The following is a 23,789-nucleotide window of genomic DNA, read 5'->3' on the forward strand; positions in this document are numbered from 1 at the left end:
CAGAAACAGATGGTGCATAATGCTTAACTTTGTGCCGGCACTGATTTTGAAACTGGACAGCAATATGAGCCATATCCAACTTACATCATTTTAAAGAAGCCCACTTTGAGCAGACAGCCAATATAAACTCGGTTGTGAAGGTATCTCCAGACATTATGCGCATGGTGATATAAATTGTCTGCTAAGTTAGACAACGGGAAATTTCAGCACACAAGGAAATACAAAAATAAAATAAAATTGCAGGTATTGGTATTCTCCCTCTTGACCTGTGTTAAGATACACTGCAGGCTGTATCTTAAATTCCGGAGTTAAGGATAGAGTTGGCTTAGCATTTATTGAAAAACGGTTGTATAGCTCTCAGATTGTACACTCACACGCCTGCCTTTGAATGGACTCCCATGTTCAGGATCAAAAGTTTCTTCTTAGGGAAAGATCAAAAGAATTTAGATAGTACAGCATTAAAGTCTAATGGCCTTCATAAAGTATGCGGCCAGTAATTTTTCACATTTTGTTTGATCTGCTTCAGCCTTAAGCATCTAACTTATGATAGTAACATTGCACCCAAGGGGCCCGTTATGTCTGCTTCCAGCCTGCCACTGCCAAACCTATTTATTCACCTTAGTCTGACAAAGCCATTTCCCCGCTGATCTACTCACACAAGCCCAGGCCTGTGGCTTTGAAGCAAGGGACTGCTGCCAGCATCAGGGTCCGTCAACATTCCTGAGTGATGGAGATATGCAGCTCCTTCAACACACAAACCTGCTGGCAGCAGATGGTGTCACTGATTGCTTTGTTCCCTTGGCACTGTTTTTTTGGAAGCACAACTAATTTATTATGAGAAATCACAAAAGGTGAGAAGAAATACATTGTTGACAATGAACCACAAGGTGGCTTTTGGAAGATGTTAATATGCTTGATGTGCATCCCCATAACCAGGCAAGCTGAAGCATCTTCTCCTCTGCAATGTCATATGTGCCAAGCCAACATCTGCAGATTAAACTGCAGGGACAAACACTGCTGGTAAGCAAACTGACCCAGGAGGTCTGGTATTCTGTGCCAGATTAATAGAGGAAAAGAAATCCATACGGTCTTTCATCTCAACAGAAGCCATCTAAATATCTCAAAAGGACACTGCAGAGACACATAAAACTCCCGGGCTGTAATTATTCCTACCGCAACAGAGTTCAGGGATCTTGAAATGTGAACACACCCCCAGCGTGCAAATCCTTTCTCTTAATTAAAACAAATATATTTAAACAAATGCCGCTGAATATGATTAACCTTGGAAGATTTCACACAGGCAATTCATTTGCTACCAAATCACTAAATATAACGCTCCTCGGGGGAAAGTGTAGGCCCGTGGCAAAACTATACTCGTGGGCCATTTCTTCATTATTATTATTTTTACTGTTTATCACATTTCCATGTCACTAATTTGTATTTGAATTACTTTGCCATAATTATGTCATCCTCATAATAAAGCTGTGAGGGAGGCGACTGAGACCTCCCATTATATAGATGGGAACTGAGGGTGGGGGGAGAACGACTTGCCTGCTCATCTAGGTTAGCAGCAACGATGCTAATGGCAGAAGGGTGGCTCCCCTCCCGCTGCTACTATTTGTTGCTGTTGAGCCTGTTTCTGCTGCTCAAGAGTGCAACACAATGCATGAGATTAGAAGCTATTAATCCTTTGTAATCATCATTTCCCTAAACTGTGTGGAAACCAATTCAGCTAGGAAAGAACCAGAGAGATTCCTTTGCTACTCAAACAAGTTTCTAATGACTGCTGTTTGAAATAAAGATAACCTGTATGTTATGTACTGAGCTGAATCCTAGAACAATAGGATCCAGAATGAAGCAGTCGGATTCGTCCGCAGAAGCCACCCAATCCAGCTCCAGGTGAAAGTGAATCAGCAACCTGATTGGTCTGCAGGAACAGCCAATCAGGCTCCTGGACGAAGTGAGTCAGCAACCTGATTGGCCTGCAGGAGCAGCCAATCAGGCTTCTGGAGGAAGGGAATCCACAACCTGATTGGCCTACAGGAGCAGCCCAGAATTAGCCAATCACACGGGGCCCATTGTGTAAATAATGTATATACAGCTAGACGTTTTGGGGAAAGATTCATTCATTGCTACTATGAGCTGAATAAAGAGCCTGAAATTCACACTCGACTCCAAATATTTCATGTATTAACATTTTCAGATGAACTTTGCAGAGCAAAGAGCTGGGGATCAGACAACATTTGATGTGGCAGTAAGACAGCATCCTTGAATAGTATTAGGAACTCAGATATATAAGATGGGGACCAAATGGCTTCTTAAACCTAGGTTGCAGTCACCAAAATGGAATGTCTAGTTGCCATTTTGGGGCAAGATGGCTTTAAAGTCTTATTTTTTTTGAATGATGGACTGACTGTGATTGATTATCAGTTAAACTACTGGCGAGCACAGATGACAACCTTCAGCTAGGTTAAGAACTTTGAGAACTTAAAGAAGAAAAGTCACTTAATCCAGGGACAGTTCTCATATGTATTGGCCTTTTGGGGTAGGGCAAGCAAAGACAAGCTACAGCAATTAACTATAACATTGTTCACTACTGCCCAACCACCAGGAGTAGAAGTTTTTCAGGACCTCCTCCACCAGATTGAAGAGCTCAAAGTCTCCGCTTTCCCAAATGAAGGTGGGCTGCACAAGCAGGAGTGAGAGACAGCAGCAGGGACTGGCACCCAGGTAGTTTTATACACTTGGCTTGAACTGAATTCTTTTGTCTTGATTTTTGCTGTACATTTTTAAAAATGTATATTTATTGAAAATTTGCAATTCTGAACACATTTACCTGGCGGTATGCCCCATTGCATCAATATGACTTATTTCTAACGATGCGATGGACTTCTAATTGCAGCTGACTTTTTTTTAAAAAAAAAGGAAGATAAAATTCCATTTATGTTTATCCATTTCTTATCTGTGCATCATAATGAGCTTTTTCACAGTTGCCAGTTTAAACATTTTAAACACCAGGAATGCTGAATATTAAATTGTATATGAAAATTGATTTATCTCAGTTGATTTATCCAAGGAAATGTACATCACAGACTTCCCCAATATTTCCTCACATAGAACAGAAAGGTAACATGGAAAAAACTGAAGAAGTGTGAATGCACACGAAAGCTCGTGCCAACAACAAACTTAGTTGGTCTCTAAGGTGCTACTGGAAGGATTTTTTTTATTATGGAAAAAACAAGTTAGCTTCATGGAAAAATATAAGCTGTATAATAACCTTTCTTTCTCTCACCTACTCCTGCCAAGCTGCAATTCCTTTCCTCCGCCAACTCCCCCCACCCTGCCATCTCATTGGCTAAAACCACTATATACCCAGTAATTGACAGGGGTCTACAAATGCAATTGTCAGATCAGTTTACCTTTTACTACAGGTGTAATGAGTTTGTTTGTTTTTTTCAGCTGCCAGCCATGCTGGTAAGCAGATGGTGCCTCTTCAAGAATGTCATCAGCCTGCCAGAGTCAGAGCCATGCATTGGATGGGTTGCTAGAGATAGTCACCCCACTTACCACTCCTTCCCTGTTAAATCCCTTGTCAGGAAACAGGTGCAACCCCCCCCCCCCCCACAAAACACAACCCTGCTCAGTTTGGCTTTGTTGTTCCTGGAAAAGAGAAATTTGAGCTTCCCTGTCTTACAAAGTATTACCAAATTGGTTACCCTCAAGATCAGCCAGCATCTGTACAGTCCCTCTTGATCAATGACTATTGAATATTGTACAGGAAAAGCAATTCTTAGAGACAAAGAGAAAGTGCATCCTGGTACAAGCATTCTATAGATGTTTTGACAGCAAAATTATAACAGATTTTTATTTTATTTTATTTAAAAAGCCCAACTGTTTATTTTAGCCCACAAGGCAATTTCAAACACCCATCAAATGTAAATTAATCTTCTCCAATGAGCATTTCAGTGGCCATTCAAAACAGTTACCAAGGGCTGAATCTGTTCTTTTGTGCTTGTGATTTTGGAATTGCCGGGGAAGGGCAGTTCTTTTTGTTTAATGATTTAAATGCAAGGAGAAGATAAAAGAGAAAGGGTACTACACTATATAAACGGCTGCTTTAAAGGCAGCCATCTGCTCTGGTTTTTACGGGATCATTCAACAAGGCAATGCCAAATCCTGCAAGCTGTAACAGTTCTGTTGCAATCAGACATGGGTTATGTTTGCAGAAATTGAAAGATCAGATTCCAGGCATGATCCAAAGAAGGACGTAAACAATGTCAACAGGTAAGGAAAGAGATTTGTGGTGATGGCAGTCTGAGGGTCTGGGAAATGGGTCACAAAACCAGGTGCCACTGCCGTTAGATAAGAAGGTGAGAAACTGCTAAGAGCCTAAGGAAAAGAGGCAGGAAATTGGCAGCTGAAAAGATCAGGGCAGAATTTTATTTATTTACATTTGTGTGCTGCTTATCCAACCAAGTTCACAGGATAGTTTACACGAAGAATAATTACAAAAGCAAAAAGACCAACAAAAAACTTCCTAGAATTGGCACATGGCACTACCACTAAAATGATTTAAACAACAAAAACCAGCACTAAAACCAGCCAAGGGAACGTGGTCCAAAAACTAAAGCAATCAATGGATTATTAAGAAGGCCTGGGAGGAACGGGAAGCTTTTCTCCTAGTAACTAGAAGACAAGCTGAGCCTCTCTGGGATTTTGCCACTGAAAAAGCTTTATCCTTCGCAGTTATTCGCTTCACTTCATTAGATGGGGAACCTGGAGACAGGCCTCTGAGAAAGTTCTCGAGGTCTGGGCAGGTAAGGAAGGCACATTTCAGAAATCCAACAGGGAGGTTACCAGAGGATGGGTAGCTGTTGCAATACTATCTCTGTTCACCTAGGATTGCAGCTGAAATGGACAAAAGCGCTCCATCCCACCAAGCCCCCGGATGCTCAGCGACAATACTATACAGTTGTACCTCGGGTTAAGAACTTTGCTTCAGGATGAGAACAGAAATCAGGCAGCGGCGGCACAGCAGCAGCAGGAGCCCCCATTAGCTAAAGTGGTGCTTCAAGTTAAGAACAGTTTCAGGTTAAGAATGGACCTCTGGAACGAATTAAGTACGTAACCAGAGGTACCACTGTATCTAGGAGCACACACAATGCACCCTTATCCATGAGCCTGCTCCTTTAGGATAAGTGCAAAATAATTCAGGATAAGTTGAATACTACCAGCCTTGACAGATGAAGCACCCACCAACTATATCTCTGTCTTGTCTGGACTAACTCTCAGTTTCCTGCTCCATTACCAAGCCCAGGCACTGGTAGAACACACGGTGCCTCACCTGCAAAATTCAGGTGCCTACCTACTGCCTATATAAAACATACAGCTATCTCTCAAATAACCAGATTCTGAGTGGTGTAGGACTTTATCTATTAGTATCAAAACCTTGAACTTGGCCCAGTAGCAGATTGGCAGCAAGCCTAAATTCTCTAACCAAGGTGTGATATGCTGGTGTTAGTTTGCACCCACAAGCAAACTAGGGGCCACATTCTGCATTAGCTGCAGACTCTGGACCAACCTCAAGTATACAGCACACTGTACATACAGCACATTGCAGGAATCCAGCTTTGAGGTTACCAATGCACAGACATCTGTTGTCAAGCTATTTCAGCCAAGAAACAGTCACAGCTGTCTTTATCAGCCAAAGTTGGTAAAACAAAGCACTCCTAGTCACTGACGACACCTGTGGGTCCACTGATAGAGCTGGATCAAAGAGCACCTCCATCTGCTCCTTCAGGTAGAGTGCAACCCCATCCCTGGCAGGCAATTTCCTAGACCTGGGAACCACTCTACCATAGAGTCCCTGTCTTGCCAGAATTCAGATTCAGTTTATTTGCTTGCATCCAGACACTGGTCCATGGCCTTTTCATCCATTTCTGATCCAGATGTTAGAGAGAAAGAGCGCTGGATATCATCAATGTAATAATTACATCTAGTTCCAAATCTCCTGCTGACCACACCCAATATAGATGTCAAATAGAATTAGGGATAATATAGTGCTCTGTAGCACCTCACTAGAAATACTCATCCAGTCTCCTGGAACATTTTCATAAAGGGCCATGGCTGAGAGAATATACAGTATCACTGAGTGCATACTTGCAAACACCTTGTTAGCAGGAGACCTATGATGTAGACAAAGGTCTGTGACAAGGTTTGTGAGATGTACAAAAGCTGCATCTTCATAAAGCCTCAAATTGGAAAATAGCAGTGTCATCTGACTGTAAACTCAGCAGGTTTCAAGCCGGCAGATGACAGCTGCCTTCAGTTTAGCATCTTCTGTTGCACTGTCTGTGTCCAGTCTGAAATTTTGGAAACGACAAGAATTCCTGCTCAGCAACTATTTAAGCCCAACTTTGAGATTTGCTCTGTTCAATAAAAGCCCAGCTTGCAGGATAAATTGAGTTTACACACTTGATTTTAAAAGGTCTGCTCATCTTGTTCCCAAAGGCATAAAAATATTGCAGCAGGTCGACAAGACCTCTGAATTAATATGCCAGTCTCTGCATACTCAAATATTTGTGTGTCCCCAGGCAAAATGTGCATGCCAGACTTTAACATATGCCTTGTAAATGATTGGATAAATCCATGGGAATTGAATTCAATACACAAAATGCCCAGGGCTTATTACCCTTTTTTTCTGAGTTGGAACACACATTTTGCATACACATTTGATAGGTACTTCCATGTCAAGAGGAGCTTCTGCTTGTGCCAATTCAGGCCAGTGCAAAAGACAAGAGCCATGTCAGGGGACACTGTTCAACATTTCTCCAATGAAAAGAGGGATGTCTTAAGGGAAAGTGGGACTGTATGGAGCAGAAATCCAACTGTGCAACAGGACTTCCTGTTTCTATTCTCCGCCCTCCACCCCCGTGAACCCCCCAAAACTGGTAATGCATGGGAGGGGGCCAGCAGGGAGGAAGAGAGGAGCGAGAAATTCCATTCCATGGATGAGTGCCCCCTTGCACTACACTGGAACTCACCATATGGATGCACTAAAAGTTCAGCCTGTTCTCTCATCTGAAGGAAACAAGACGTGTAATAATGTATTATTTACAAACGTATACAGAAATGCTTGTTTCTTTTCCCAGATGCTTGTGTGCAACGAGAAAGCAGTCTGGAACTATCAAGAAAAGGCATTATTAGAGTTATGAGCCAAATCTGTTGCTAGCAGCCGACTGGGAAATGAGTTGTTGGGCTAATCTATGGAATAGGAAATTAAATGTGCAGCAATGTGCCCTGATCACTCTGCTTTGCAAAAGAAAAGAAAAAAATCCTTACTGTGCCTGAGTTTTTTTTTGCTTTTTAAAATTTCACGGCATTGTGAAATACCTTTATACACTATGCAGTCACCTTAAATTGAATCATAATGTTTGTTAGTAATTCACAACTCCATTAACAAAAGGATTACATTTTTAAAGCAATTCAAAAATTAAGCTGTTAACAATTGCCACATTCTCACGGTGAAAGTAAGAGAATCCTGAATTCGCAATGCAAGAGGTGCAAATCTGATAACCACAAGTATTACAGGAATTTGCCACCGTTCAAAGCAGTAGCAAACAATGCAACCATAAAACTGCTTGTATCCCTCAAGTCTATTTTGCATAGCATATTCAAACTTTATACAATCCAAGTTTTCCATTTAAGCAAAATCGAACACTTAAGTGCTCATGAATGTAGACAATTAACTTAAAATGTTTGTGTTGAGTTAAAATAAGGCAAAGGGTTATGTTTTTAAAAGAAAAGGAAAAGAAGCACCTGCAATGGATGCTAATGATGGCAACTATCTGCAGTAGGAAGGCTTTCCAATGAATGGAAATTGTACACATAAAATGCAACATGAAGAACACCAAGATGAAGACAGACATCTCTCGTAACTTGACCATATACAATAAAGAACAAAGATTTGGAAGTATAATACTGTTCCGTTTATTCATGAGGATACACTTCACTTTGGACTTGACCTAACCTGATCGCCAATAAAGCTGGCTGAATTAAATATAAAAGCTATTTTAATAAACCTTTCCAAAGCCAACATCAGTTGCAAATCGAACAGCAGGTTTCCCTTCCAACCCAAGCCTGTTACAGTGGAACGATGCCAAGCAAATGTCTATTAATATTCTAACACAAAGTGCTGGTTTCCTTGGTTTTTCGTGCTCATGCAATAACTTGAATAATCAGAGTCGCTTAAGGATTTACATTACAGCCCTCAGCAAAACAGTATGTTAATAGTCCCACCTTACACAATTTCTGTGCAAAGATTAATAAAGTAATTTTATCACACATAAATGCAGAGAGTAAATTCAAAGTGATGCACACTGGAACAAAAAACCCCTCACTTTACAAATATGCTGATGGGTGTGTGAACTGGTTCACATACTAAAATAAACCAAAGTTTATTTTAATTCAGCCAGCTTTATTGGCGATCAGGTTCAGTCAAGTCCAAAGTGAAGTGTGTAATAAACCAAAGTTTATTTTAAAGGATGGTTTAACACAAAATCCTTTGCAGTGTCAGAAAGGAAACATTCCATAGGCTTACTTCATAGAATCATAGAATCATAGAGTTGGAAGAGACCACAAGGGCCATCGAGTCCAACCCCCTGCCAAGCAGGAAACACCATCAGAGCACTCCTGACATATGGTTGTCAAGCCTCTGCTTAAAGACCTCCAAAGAAGGAGACTCCACCACACTCCTTGGCAGCAAATTCCACTGTCGAACAGCTCTTACTGTCAGGAAGTTCTTCCTAATGTTTAGGTGGAATCTTCTTTCTTGTAGTTTGGATCCATTGCTCCGTGTCCGCTTCCCTGGAGCAGCAGAAAACAACCTTTCTCCCTCCTCTATGTGACATCCTTTTATATATTTGAACATGGGTATCATATCACCCCTTAACCTCCTCTTCTCCAGGCTAAACATGCCCAGCTCCCTTAGACGTTCCTCATAAGGCATCGTTTCCAGGACTTCATGTTACTTGTGAACACAATGCTCATGGTTAATTTTCACCAAAAAACCCCCACAAGCACTGGTTCACATGTAAAGAAAGCTAGCTTCTGGTTTATTTCCACCCTTGCACAGAAAAGGATTAGCAGGAGTGAAGTGGGTTAGGAAAATCTGAGCAGCATGTACTGGCACACTACTCATTCATATTAAACTATAGTTTAAAATAAATTACAGTTTAATGCAGAGAATGGGGCACCAGGGCCCTCCAGAGGAACATTTCAAAAAGCACTATGAAAATGCTTACCATATTAGTGAGTCCCATTCTGCCTGCCACTGGCTTTTGTACCACAAAATCTATCTGCGATCTAAAGCCATTTAGGTGCATGTTGGTAAGTCATGCATCGGCATTAATTTTATTCAGAGGACAAGTAAAAACAGGTAGATTTTTGGGGGATGGGGATGAAATAAGTGAGTATATTTTATTCTTGCTTGTGCTGCTTATTTAATTTGTACAGTGGAATCTCGGTTTTGGAATGTAATCCATTCTGGAAGACCGTTCGACTTCCAAAACGTTCGAAAACCGAAAGCGGAAGCCTCAGTTCAATAGGGAAACTCAAAATGAAAATCGTTTGAAAACTGAAGCAGTTACTTCTGGGTTTTCGGTGTTCGGGTTCCGAAACGTTCATCAACGGAAACGTTCAAGAACCGAGGTTCCACTATAGTGGTTATTTATTATGTTGATGTGCTTATGGAAGCAGTTCCATTAGTGTTAAGGCTTCTAGCTTTGCAATGGAACTTCCCCTCCCTTTCCTCTTCTCCACGCAGCCGCCTCAGGCGACAGAATCCAGGGGTGGTGACCCTGCAGGAGAGCAGCAGCAGCAGCAGCAGGTAAAGCTACTGGGTTCCAGTGAGAAACCGCCACTTCACTCCTCTTTGCTTCTCCCATGGCAGGCGGCGCCCCACCCTCAGCTTCTGGGTGGGGGAAAAAACTTGTGCACCTCTTGCTAGATCTTGCACATCCTGGAAGCTGCTGTCATCCACCCTGGTGGGGGGTGGGGAGGCCCCTTTGGCAGTGAAATGGGATCAGCTGCCCCTGTCCCCACATTACGTGTTCTAAGGGTTCCTCCAACACACATGAAGAGGGAAGGGAAGGGAGGTTCCATTGTACAAACAGAGCTATTTCACTTGCTATTGCAATTTTAACATTATTGTTTACGACCCTGAAAGTCTTGCATGAAGGGTAAACCACAGATACCACTTATAAATACATAAATGTTGTCACAAATGTCCAATATTAGAACTGTTCATTCGTTCATTCATTCAGTTTTGGATGAGTAACACTGAAGATTAACTTCTTACTGGCGAGAAGACTTACTGACTTCTATAGGGCTACTTACATTAGGAAATTAGTACTATGAAGCCGCAGCTTTCTGCTGGCTAAAAGATTGGCTACTTCTCGAAGACACTGACGTGCTGGACTTGGAAGGTTTTAACAACGCTTTTGGTTGGCATGCATACTTATGGTATGACAAAGTCAAGATCAATAAGGCCTTTAAGAACCATATTGTCAGGAAAGCAGTATTTAATGTCTGGACAAAATACAAAGACTTATTGGAAAATAAAACTCCAAGGTGGCTTTCACCTCTGGAAGCTAAGGCCCGAAAAAGACCCAATATGGAAGCCGATTGGCCAAAATATTGGGAAATATTAGAAAAAGATGGAAATAATTGGAAATTGCAGAGTTTGGAGAAAATGAAGGATAAAGTGCGAGACTGGTTAAAAAGTTAGGGTTCCAGGTGGAGAAATCGAAGTTGGAAACAGAGCTGTTAGAACCTAAGGCTAAGGTACTTTCAAGAATGTATAACTTGCTGCTGAAATGGAATACACAAGACGAAATGGTTAAATCGGCTATGATAAAATGGGCACAGGACATTGGGCATAACATTATGTTTGAGGACTGGGAAAGGTTGTGGACCACTGGGCTGAACTTTACTACATGTAATGCTTTGAAGGAAAATGTAATGAAAATGATATACAGATGGTACATGACCCCAGTTAAACTTGCCAAAATATACCATTTGTCTGATAATAAATGTTGGAAATGTAAAGAAAATGAAGGAACATTCTTTCACCTCTGGTGGACCTGCCCTAAAGTGAAGGTCTTCTGGGAAATGATATATAATGAGCTGAAAAAGGTATTTAAGTATACTTTTACTAAGAAACCAGAGGCCTTCCTTCTGGGTATTGTCGGCCAGAAGGTGTTAAAGAAGGATAGAACATTCTTTATGTATGCAACAACGGCGGCAAGGATACTTATCGCTAAGAACTGGAAAACTCAAGATCTACCCACACTGGAAGAATGGCAGATGCAGCTGATGGACTATATGCAACTGGCGGAGATGACTGGCAGAATTCGAGACTTGGGAAAAGAAAGGATTGAAGAAGATTGGAAGAAATTTAAGATTTATCTACAAAAATATTGTGATTTAGTGGAATGTTAATGAGGATGCTTGGTTATAAATAATTGGCCACCACTAAATTGGACTGAAAATTGACGACAAATAAGATTAAGAGAAACAAAATTTGTTAGAGAATTGTTATATTATATCGAATTGAGTGGTTATAAATTTGCAAATAAGATGAGAATTTGCTTGAAAAAACTTATTAACGATGTAAGTGGGAGCGGGAGACGTGAGGAAGTCCAAAGAAGTTATGAATTTTTGTCAAAACAAAGTAATGTTGTTTATTATCTTTGTATTTCTTTTATAAAAAACCCTAATAAATATCTTATTAAAAAAAAACATTAGGAAATTAGATTTGGCCCCATATTTCAGATCATCAGGAGATGGTGGAACACAAAGTGCAGTCAAATCACAAATAAATTCCAGTTATTAAAAATGCCAGGCGCCGTAGTTCTGCAGATTGACCTGAGTTTCATTACAGCTCCTGGCAACCTATTAATTAAAATGCATTATTTATATCTGGGAGCCTTGGTTGCAGTTTATAGAATTTAGGCAATTACATCAAATTAATCCTAGCTACAATCAACATGCCTCTTCCCTTTTGCTCCAGTGTGAGATAATCTCCCCTTTCCCCAAAAGATCTGCCCATAAAGCACCATATATTAACAAACCATCCCTTTCTTCTCAGCGTGTTTCCACAAAAGTAAAAGCAAGTAATCAAAGAAACAGTGTTTTTCTCTGCTGTGGAACATATTGGGACAGTGAAAGAACATCGATTCAGCACAGTTTAAAAACAAACAAACAAACCTTTGCATAGAAAACTCTAAAATCTTCCTCATACAGCAGACCCTTTGGAACAGAATCAGGCCATTAACTCAGAAATATTTGTACTAATTATGTTATTCCACCATCACTTTCTAACATCTCCTGCATCTACCAACGTATCAGGGGCAATGCAAGAGATTGTGCTGCCTGTGTTGTTTCACCCCACCTTCATTCCTCCTCTCTCTATTCCCACTGACACCCCCTCCCCCTCTTTGTTGCCACAATAGCTGAGGCTCTGCTGGTGCACCCCTGGTCTCAACACAGCTCTGCCTCATCTAGCCATGTCCAAGTAAGCTGAAATGATGCCAGTGCCACAAGGGTGGCTCTGTCCAGCCACAAGGGCAGCTACCAAGGACAAAATATTTGTGATGATAAAGGGGTACCTGCCTTGCCAATTCATATTTCAGGGGTTCAGATCTCTGAGGATCTCCTGCACTCTTCTGCTGTTTTGGCTTCAGTGGACCATCTTATTTCCCCCTCACAACTAACAGTTTAAAAGACAGTTTTAGATCTTTTTAATTCCAAGAAAGAGCAATGGGGTTCTTTTATTCCAATATATTTAATATGCAAGTGCTTGCCTGCCAGTGACTCCCTTGGTTTTGCAGAAAGATAGATATGTTTTAAAACATAGATTATAGATGTATAATTGGCAAGTGCAACAGAGTCTGCTGTATATTTTAACATTCAGAGGTGTCTGGGATTTGAATCATTACTCAGGAAGGAGGAAAACGGAGGCACCAAAGACACACCTCAAATGTTCAGCTACTTGAGGCTCCCACTCCTTAAAGTTTGGGACATGTAAAAACAGAAAGCAGTGGGATAAAAGTTTGTTGGATTAATAGACACAGAGATGAATTTGAGACAGAACAAAAAGCTATGCAGCCCTATCCTATGCACAGTTTATTGGAAGTAAGACCTATTTAGTTCAATGGTGCTTAACCCCAAATTAATCATGCCTAGGATTTCAGCCATGCAATGTAATCCTATGTATGTTTACATAGCAAGTTCCACTATAAGAAGGCGTTCTCAAGCAGGTAGGCCAACTCACATGCTAGGAGGAGAGCAGGCTCGGAACAGGATATAGATTTCAAGTAACACTAGCAGTATCTTCTGGAATTGGTCAGAATTGGTGTGAGAATGTGGAATCCTATTTAAATCTTTGCTTGCCTGCAAAGTTGTTAAGTCTCAAGAGCCCTCGGCTAAATCTCTCTCACACAACTGCTGTGAAAATAACATCATTACTAAGTAAGCAAACCAAAGTGTTCTCAAGTTTTCTGCAAAATTTGTTAATGAAACAAAGAGACTCCTCTCAGAATGAAAATTTGGAAGTCCCTCATCAAATATGGGGAAACAAAATTACTGAACATTTGAGAACATCTCTGTCACAGTTGAGTATGTGTTCATAATCAAAGGACAAAATAATAATAATAATAAACAGACATCATCTGTCTGGGCATGATATTGTTTCAGGTCACTTTTTGTGTGCTTGCTGCTGTGCTCAGTGGTGCAAGTGATATTGCTGAAAGCCTGAGAGTCCAAAAAGCCAGTCTCATACTTTAGTTGAACGGCTCAGCTGGAAGTTTAGATTGCCTAATGTACCAAATCAAACTGGGCAAAGTAATAACATCTTTGTCTTTCAGGAATACTCAAAACCAACAGTCCCCATGACCCCCTCTGCTTTCAAACTTTCTAAAGCACAGAGCACTGGCAGTCTTCTCATGTCCAAAGCTTTTAGCCCTAACCCCAGGCCATGTTCGTGGCTGACTTTCAGGACAAGAATAACTGATGTTTCCTAGGGAGTTAGAGCTCCAAGTCTCAGCAGTCATGAATTACAAGGCCAATGGATTTGTGCGTGAATGTCTGTGTCTCCTCCTCTACTTGCTCCATTTTGTGTAACATTCCCCCTCCCCAACAGACTACAGCTCCCATTGACTCTTCTGATGGTTTATAGTAGCTGTTGTTTACTCAGTTGTCATTTAAATTTGCATGCAGGGTTAGTTGCTGTCAAACTTTGCTGTGGCACCCCAAAACATAATTTGTATTCCAAAGGCCATAGTTGTCTTGGTAACGGTTAGGTGACTGGAAAGCATTTGCTGAGGGGAAGCTTCATTCCACTATTGCTCACTAATCCCCATGTGTCTTATAAACAGGCTGTACAGTGTTTGGTAGCTATGGTGCCTTTTAACTTGACCTCACAACCTTTTAAGTCTTTGTGTGGTCCATCTCATTCCTCCCTGCTACCCTTTGGCAGGGTCTGGACATGCACAGAAGTAAAACCAGAGCTATTTTAGAGGCTTCAGGGGTTATTAAAATTTTATGGTAATTTCACCCCTGGAGCTGGGAGAGGAAAATAGCAGGTGCTGTTTTCCTCTGCAGAAACAGGAGCTGTTTCTCTTGCTGCAGAAAGTCAACCATAAAAAAAATTATTTAACGGAATTTGTAGTCCGCTTAATTGTAAAAACATCTAAGCAGCTAACATAAAAGGGCTTAAAATTATTCATAAAAACCAGAGTTAAAAGTAAGTTAACTTTTTTTATACATACTTTATAAAATAAAATTACAAAAAAATATATGAATAAAACTCCCTTGATCCAGAGATTGAGCAGCTTTTCCAAATTCTTTTCATCAGGCTAAATTTCTCCTTTGGGTTACAAAGTTCCACAGGAAAGCTGATTCTTTTTACCTGCCACCCTCCATCTATTTCATTCACTCTTGAAAAGTCATTTATAACACTGTATGTAACAACAACAAGCCAAGTGTACTCTCAACAGGAATCTGCCACCAATCCTGTCTGACAAATGTATTCGGATGATACATGCTAGGAAAACATACTGATACTTTACGATACTTTAACAATACTCAAAGACTTTTGGGTTCTATTCAACATAGTCCTAAGGCTGTTTTGACAGCACATGGATTTTTCCTTTCACAACAGAACCATCTCCCCTTCCCTTGTGCCCCCCAAAATCTGTTCTACTGCTTTCCCCTAAACCTCCAAAGCAAATTTGAGTATCATATGGGGGGAAGGAGAGAGGGGAAATCCCCCTGCACTAGCACTAATCCTTGCACTAGGTAAAGATAAAGGGGACCACTGACCATTAGGTCCAGTCATGTACAACTCTGGGGCTGCAGCACTCATCTCGCTTTATTGGCCGAGGGAGCCGGCGTACAGCTTCCAGGTCATGTAGCCAGCATGACTAAGCCACTTCTGGCGAACCAGAGCAGCGCACGGAAACGCCATTTACCTTCCCGCTGGAGTGGTACCGATTTATCTACTTGCACTTTGACATGCTTTCGAACTGCTAGGTTGGCAGGAGCAGGGACTGAGCAACAGGAGCTCACCCTGTCACATGGATTCAAACCGTGACCTTCCGATCGGCAAGCACTAGGCTCTGTGGTTTAGACCACAGAGCCACCCGCGTCCCCTAATCCTTGCACTAGATGGCTTTAAAAGAGAGGATTAGACAAATTAATGGAGGATAGGCCTATCGACTACAGTTAGTTATGGCAATAGATGCAGCTGGTTAGCCATGAGGAGACAAGGATACTGGAGTTGGCAGACCTTTGGTCTTCTCCACCAGGGCTCTTTTTATGATGCTACCAGTATTACTGCCATAACACCAATTCAGAAGCCTGAAAATACACCAAAAGGTATTCTTTCTGGCTATCTAATAGCCATGTTATCAATATCTGCTGAAAGCAGAAAAGTGGCACAAAGTTTTCTTATTTGGATTCTCATACGGCAATGAGAAGCTATTTTTTAATGCACCATCACCTAGAACAAGTGGACCATTATGTGCCCTGCCATGAATACAGCCGTCTACTGCATAACAGGATACTGAAAGAGAAAGGACAGCTAGAATTCAAAAAAAGAGAAAGGAGCAAGGCAAGAGTCCCTTCCATCTCTACAATTTATAGAGATCCTAACAATGTTCTCCAAGCCCTCATGCCAGACGACAACAGCAGGACACAAATGCAGAGGGAGAACTGTAGGTAATGGACATCACTTCATCTCCCCCTCATTTCTACATTTCCACAGAAGCAGCAGGAAAGAAATAACAGAAAAATCCTCAGGAAAAAGAAGTCCAGAGAAGTCAAGGGTTGCAAATCACTTTGGAGTTCTGGCAAATTAGAAATAAGTTTGCACTAATGGGCTTGTCCTGTTGCAGCAGGAACTGGGCAGTTTAATTTCAACATCATCAATCAGCGGGTGAAGTCTGAATTCTTTCTCCCCCTACAGTTCCTTTCTTCCAAAAGAAAAGAAACAAAGGTGATGATGAATCGGTGTAAGATTACTTTGTCCTGCCCTTATTGTCTTCCATTGAGCAGGAGCCCTGCTGGACATTAGCACTGGGAAAAGACATTCGACAAAGTACAAAAAAGCAAAGGAGAATAGAGTCTTTCTTTCCAGGTAATGAATTCAAAATTCAGCTCAAGTTGGTAAGTGGCAAAATTTATTCAAATGTGAGGCCTTGAATAAAGATAAAATTCTACTGGAAAAACCTGCTAAATAAAAAGTTTGAGAACAAAAACTAGGGAATCAATGAAATCTGCTTGAAAGATGAGCACATGCTGGCAAATTCAATTTACCCCAGTTCTCCATCTGGTCCTTTTAGGAACACTGTTACACTATCAGTAATGATAGCAAGCAAGCCGGGAAGCAGCTTTCCAATACCAGACTAGCGGCATTTCAAAGTCTGAAGTGGCACAGTAATAGGAGAGCCGTAGATGGACTTTGCTCACCAATTAATTCCCTTTAAGGTTGCAGCTCTTGCCTGAGAGATTAATCATTTCCTTAAACATTAAAGTTAAAAATAAAAACTTTGAACTTAATTTTGAAAGTTAGAGCTACAAATTTATCATCTACCCAAGAAAGTGGGCCGATATAAATCATTCCATGTAACATAAAAATATGAGAAAGCTGCAATTTAAAATAGTTAATATTTTGTGCAGATCCCCAAAGATTTTCATAATATCTTTCTTCTTTTGAACAGAGCTTCCACTAGAAGCTGCACAGCAGCAAGGGAAGCCTGCAGGTTGTGTGCTGTGTGAAGAAAGACCGCAAAAAAACACAATACATTGCCTTCCTAATTCTAACAAGCTTTTCATTTAATTACAGGGTGCGTCTAGACATCAAGGGAAAGAGCTCTGAATCATCTTTGCCTTCCTACCCAAATAAATACCTCTACGGTCAGTTTTTCAGTTTGGAAGCATTTGGTCCAAAATCCTAATGACCACAGTGTGATGCATGGACCCATAAATAACAACATGAAGCTACAGCAGATTGGAAGTTCCTACCTCTGTAAGTGAAGTGGAGTTGTTTAAGCTCCATATCCCTGCCATGATAAAGAAGAATCTAGATTGGTGCCTTTCTCAGTATCTGTACAATTTATAATGTGCTGCTTGTCCACCATAACCTTATCACTATACTATGAAGAACTTCTGGGGAAAGAAAGGCAAAAGCTCAGTTGTCCTAAGAGAGCCCGTCAGCTCCTTTTTCTGACTTACTGCACCTGAATAACCTGGCTGGGGTTCTGCATGTAGGCAGCAGAGCAGCTTTACATGAAACTCATTAGGGCTGATTGGATGAATACGCCCCCATCTTCTTGACCTCTCATGAAAGCGTAAGACTGGCACTTTACGAGACATTGTAGCATATCATCCTTCCAAAATATGCACTGCCACATGCAGCCTGACACAGATCAATGTTAATGAACACAAGTGGCACTTTACATCTTTCAAACCTACTTGTTGAAGACGACAGCAGTCCAAGTGCGGAAACAGCACATCGTGCCTTCTTGGCAGTCTCTCTCCCCCTCCACCCCAGGTTACATAGCAGCAGTGGGAGTGACAGATGCATGGATCTGAATGGAAAACAGGAACTACCCGGAGAGGCCTTAGAAGCTAATATTTGATTGTCACAAATCCTCAGCTTCATTGCCATTCAACAAATGTGAGTCGCCTTGGGGAAGGGCCATAGTTCAGTGGAGGAGCATCTGCTTTGCATACAGAAGGTCCCAAATTCAGTCCATGGCATCTCCATGTGGGATTGGGAAAGACCTGAAATCTCGGGAAGTCACTGCCTGTCAGTGGTAGCCTATGTAGAGCCCTCCAGATGTTGCTGAACTCCAACTCCCATCAGCCCCAACCAGCGTGATGATGGGAACTGTAGTCCATCATCTGAAGCAAGAACTACCCCTGCAATAGTGCTTCCCCTGGAACTTTCCATGGCTTGGAGAAGTGAGGAGCATTTAATATTTTGGAAAGATCAGATAAAATACCATATATTTTTCAATGTATATATTTCAGTAGAAATATATGCAGTATGTGTTGATCAGTGGCTGTTTAGTAATAATACTTCTTTTTTTCAAAAAATGTTAGACATATTATCTTCCCTCTCAGTGTACAGTAAAAACACTCAGTACTGGATGTCCAATTCCAAAAAATGTTTCTATGCCTGCATAATCTCTGGTGACCTTTCAAGATTGCCTGTCCATATCTCCATTTTTAAGCAGCCCTGTTGCCCCACAGTCTGTCTCTGGAAATTGCACAAAATGTTTCAGAGAAGATTACTGTACCGCAACAACAGCCTTCATTCACTCATCAGTCATGAGAAATCTCTCTGAAATAAAATAGGATTTTTCCAATTTAAAGCATCATTGAGAAATACTAACACAAATAAGAACCAAGCAGTTTTAAGTCACTTTTCAGGAGACAGAAATAACTTATATATATTTCCTTAGACCTGTATGGCCACATATATTATCCTGGTTGGACTTTGGCACCAGCTAAAAACACATTTTTGTGTCCAGGCCTTTGACTATCTTGTTATTGGTGGATTCCTGCCCTGCTGGAATTTTTTGCTGCTGTTGATGGTCAAAAGTTTTACTATGGGCTGCCGCTTGTTAGTTCCAATAACCAACCCTGCCTACCCACCAGTCCCTTCCTCCTCTACCTAGCCAACCACTCCTCCTCACTTTAGACCTGCACAACCCCTCCCTTTACACCTCACCCACCCCTCCCAGCTTGCCACAAGCCCCTCCCCTCCTTACTTACAGCCAGCTCCAGCAATGTTTAATTAAAGGGGGAAGGTGCTCCAGATAGTAGTTGCCAAACAGCTCTCTGAATCACCTTCTACCCTCCTTTATATAGTATGCTTGGACTGCCTGAGACCTGCACTGCCTGCTTGCCAGTCTGTCATCATGCTGGGGTTGCCTGTTGGCAGCTACACAAAGTGCAGCGTGACAACAGCATTACAATTTTGATACAGATAGAGAGATAGATATAGCTTATGTTTTATTACGTATAATTTTTATCATATTGTACCCTGCTCTGGAATTATTTTTAAGAATGGTTTAGAAGCCTAAATAAATAAATAATTGTGATCCGCCTCAAATTGAATTATGCCTTTACAGAGTTAATTAAGGAACATCTGCCTAACAACCTTGAATGGGGCAATCTAGGACACTTTTTTTTATCCCTTTTGTTATTATCTCATGGGGCTCCCCAGGTTGGCTCCTGCAACTTACTGCAGAATGAATAATCTTGTTAGAGCTGCCCATTTCACCCTATATCCCACATCCCTATTGGCTTAATTTATTGCTTATTTCAATAATGCTTTTATTAAAATGAATAAGATCTGTGCCTCAGACTAAGTAATTTGATAGAGCAAATCAGAACAGATTAAGTGCTTTTCTATAGTTACTCTCATGTGAAGAGATGAGAAAAGAGGCCAATATTACAGGTCACGGTCTCCTTTCAACCGCAGCTCAGTTTTGCAATCTGTTGTATAACTTGATTTCTCTGCTAAACTTGGTTATAATTAATCTCCAGATTATAAATATGTATATTTAGATTTTTATTCTGCCCAATCCCAAAAGATAAATAACACAATGGAACAACTTGGCCACTCAAAATTCAATCTAGTAATTTCCACTTCATTACATTTCATTTTTAACTTGTAGTTGCTACCCACATCTGTGTCATTCCTCGACACTCCAGAGATCTCCTGGGGGTTGCTGTAAGGCTCTCCAATAATACAGCAGGAATGTGTTCACAACCTTTCTATCCCACAAGCCCTTCCTTGATTTACATCGCTTACGTCAGTGAGCCACTTGCTACCTGAAGCAAGGACATCATAGATCAGTCTCTAGTTCTGTTTGGCTTAGGCAGATACAGTTAAATAAATGATTCCTATGCTAGCATATGGCACAATACTGTAACTGCAATGTTCTTAAGAACTGTATAGGACAATTATGTTTCAAAAGAAAGGATGCTGAAAGTTTCACAGTTCTAACAAATATTTTCTTCACCCACAATAGCCAAGCACACAGATGATTTATCTCCAAACCAGAATTTAAATTTAAAGACACCTGGCACAAAACCCTTGCACCCGCTTTCCTGAAAATTGGCATGATTAATACAGTGGTGCCCCGCAAGACGAACGCCTCGCAAGACGAAAAACCCGCTAGACGAAAGGGTTTTTCTGTTTTGGAGGCGCTTCGCAAAACGAATTTCCCTATGGGGTTGCTTCACAAGACGAAAAAATCTTGCGTCCCCGAGCGGGTTTTTTTTGCTTTTTTTGCCCTTTTCCTAAGCCGCTAAGCCGCTTATCAGCTGTTCCGCTGATAAGCCGCTTAACAGCTGATCGCTGGAAGCCGCTTGACAGCTCTAGCACTAATCCGCTAAGCTGTCAATGGGCTTGCTTCGCAAGACGAAAAAACCGCTAGACGAAGAGAATCGCGGAACGGATTAATTTCGTCTAGCGAGGCACCACTGTATTCTTGAATGTGCAAATTTCATCCAGTTCTGCCAAAAAGCAAAAAAAGCTTTAGCTATGTGTTGACTGAAGATTCAGATTTTCTGAAGAAAGGTTCTGATTCAGGGGAAGCTGGTGTCCTCCCAAGAGATCTCAGCTAAATCAACCCACTTTACAAAGTGTTGGAGAAGGATTGGAATCAAATCTAGTCTTCTGTAGATACTCATGTTTCCAACCAACTCAGTTTGGGCTGAGTTGCAAGTCATCACCTGATATCCCACTAATGGAAAGAAAACATGAACTAAGGAAGTTAAGAGTGCAGGTGGTAGTTTGAGGACACGGTGGTGTAGTTTCAGATTCAGCAGCAAAAAGTTTAAATTGGTTGAAGCCAGTTGTATAACCGTTTCACACACATGCCTCTGCACAACAAAAACCATTAAGTGTACAGCCCTGATGCAAATAAAATATATTCTCTTAATAATGTAGCACTCCATGTATTATTCATTCCAATGCTTCTCCTAATATGCTTATATAAGTTTCAAGAAATTATTCTCTCAACAGCTTAATGCACAGAGTGGTTAGAGTGCTTGTCATTTTTCTGCTTATACAAGTGAGTTTATTTGGGGTTTTTACTTGTAATGGTTTTTTCTGCACAGCCTTTTTCTTTTCTTTTGCAAGACACATTAGACAACTTAAAAGGAGAAGGGAGGAGTATTAACCCCAAATATACTTTCACAAGTAAGAGCTGTTTCTGCACCAAGCAGAGAAGTTTAATTCAATTACATTTCCCTTCAACGTACCTTGATTGATGAGCAGATTCAGTCATAAAGATGGTGTGTAGGATGAACACAATATAGTATAGGAGAAAGGGTAAGGGACTCAAAGAAGAAAGGACTGGTAAAATTTGCAAGCACCTTAAGTTGCAATTCTATACTCACTTACATGTGGGAATGAGCCCCATGGAAGTCAATGGTGCTTACTTTTGAGTAGGTAACTCTAGGTCTGTGCTGTTATTCTTTAGAAATAAAAGCTCCCACAGGTTACAAAGAAAAATCTATTTCAATATAAATGGCAATACAGTGCTCTCCACCGATGTAGTCTACCATGACCAAAAGTGATTTATACAGTTAATCTTCAGATAGCCAAAGACTGCAATTATTCTAACTTCACTACAGAATCAGATCTTAGGTGTGACAATATTGGTGTTACGACCTACAATTACAGTTCCTTAGCACCGTAAGCCAGATTTGTAAAATCTTAATGGCTATTCATTGGGTTCAGTCTGTCACTGCTTATACTCATTTCTCAAATTCATTGAGAAAGAGGGTCTATCTGCTTTTCTGGAGAGGGGAAGTGTTTATTTTAAATGTGATACCACATTTTGGATTTTGTTTTTAAAGCTGAATTCAAATCTACCACATCTGAGAATTATAAAAGGGGAACAATGTATTCTGCAAACTCTGTCGAAACTGTGTTACCAACTCTTTTAAAACAGAATTTAAACATTCTAATCACCTGTGGAAGGCCTGGGAATAGACCCCAGAGCAGTTCAGTTGGAATCTGTCAGCATGGGGTTGGCAGGACCGGAGCTCAGTCCAAAAGCTGTGCATCTCAGCACAAAAGCTGACCTATTTGCTTTAGATGTACAGCTCTTAAAAAAATAAAATAAAGGAAGGGAGACATCTTTAGGCCTTGCTAAGCCATTCCCACTCCCCTGGATCTGCTGGCAACCGAAAAACAGTCCATTTTGCAAACAGTTCAGCTAACTTTAAAAAGCTGGGGCAGGGGAGAGAGAGCCCTTAAAAATAAGAAAATGAAACAGATTCACAGCATGAAGAGTGGCTCAGGAACATGCTCAGAAGTTTGGAGGTAGGAGGAAGGATTATTTAGAGGTTTGATTAACACTAACCGCTTGTACTTTAGGCCTCTTATTTCCCAGGGGCCCTGGCATTCTGGATGCTGAGAGAGCACTAGGAAGAAACAATAATAGCTCCTACAAATAGAAGCTAAAACTGCACATTCCGAGAAAATGCTGAGATGATTTCTATACCATCAAAATAATCACAGTGACTTCAGGCTTAGTCACAGCCCAGCTGCTATGCATCTAAGGCTGCTGAATAGGGCTTCATTTAAAGACTCCAAAACAGCTACCAAAAAACTCAGAAACCTGTTGAGAATTTGGGAAGTACTGAAGGATACAATATTTGCACACTTTCTCTCTTTCTACTCCACCTTTCTACAGAGGCACTCAAAATGGCTACTCTAGTAGCATACCCTGCAACTGTTCTGTTTTAAGTGGGGCATCCTGGATCACAGAAGCCAATCCTGGCTTCTATTTGGATCCTAGAATGTCCCATTTAAGACTGGCACCCTGGCACGAGTCAGCAGGGTTGCGCCCACCCCTGTTGACGAACATCAGAACACCTTCCAGGATTGCTTTGGCAATCGCCAAAGGGTTGCATCAAAGAGTCTCCGCTCTGGCACAACTCTTTTACTTACGTGAAGGCGCTTGGGCAATGTCTAGCGCTCTGGTGTGACCTTTTCATAATTGCCAGCTCGCCTTCTGGGAGGCTGCAGTGGCAGCAGAGGCGGGGGCAGCAGGTGAAGATGCGAAGGGCAGAGGGAGTAAGTGAGTGGCTAGGTGGGTGGGTGGATGTATGGATGGATGGGCAAGGGAAGGGTGAGTGGGTGGTGGGCACGAGTGAGGGTGCCGTGGGGGTGGCAGGGTTTGCATCCTGATTTGCCC

General features: G+C 41.2%; 1 protein-coding gene across 3 annotated transcripts in view; it reads right to left on the minus strand.

Moving 5' to 3' along the window:
* LRP8 (LDL receptor related protein 8) overlaps nt 1-23,789 on the minus strand; it is a 188,296-nt gene that overhangs the window by 76,667 nt on the left and 87,840 nt on the right. Inside the window, exon 1 of one of the 3 annotated variants that reach the window (XM_083742610.1) lies at nt 657-1,008. The exons of the other annotated variants lie outside the window; for them this stretch is intronic. Coding sequence (XP_083598736.1) covers nt 657-702 — 46 coding nt within the window. The 5' untranslated portion in view covers nt 703-1,008. Of the gene's footprint in view, nt 1-656; nt 1,009-23,789 lie in introns of those variants that run through there. 3 annotated transcript variants of the gene reach the window in all.

This window comes from Podarcis gaigeae, assembly GCF_964106915.1.
Source record: "Podarcis gaigeae genome assembly, chromosome: 6".
Lineage (NCBI taxonomy): Eukaryota > Metazoa > Chordata > Lepidosauria > Squamata > Lacertidae > Podarcis > Podarcis gaigeae.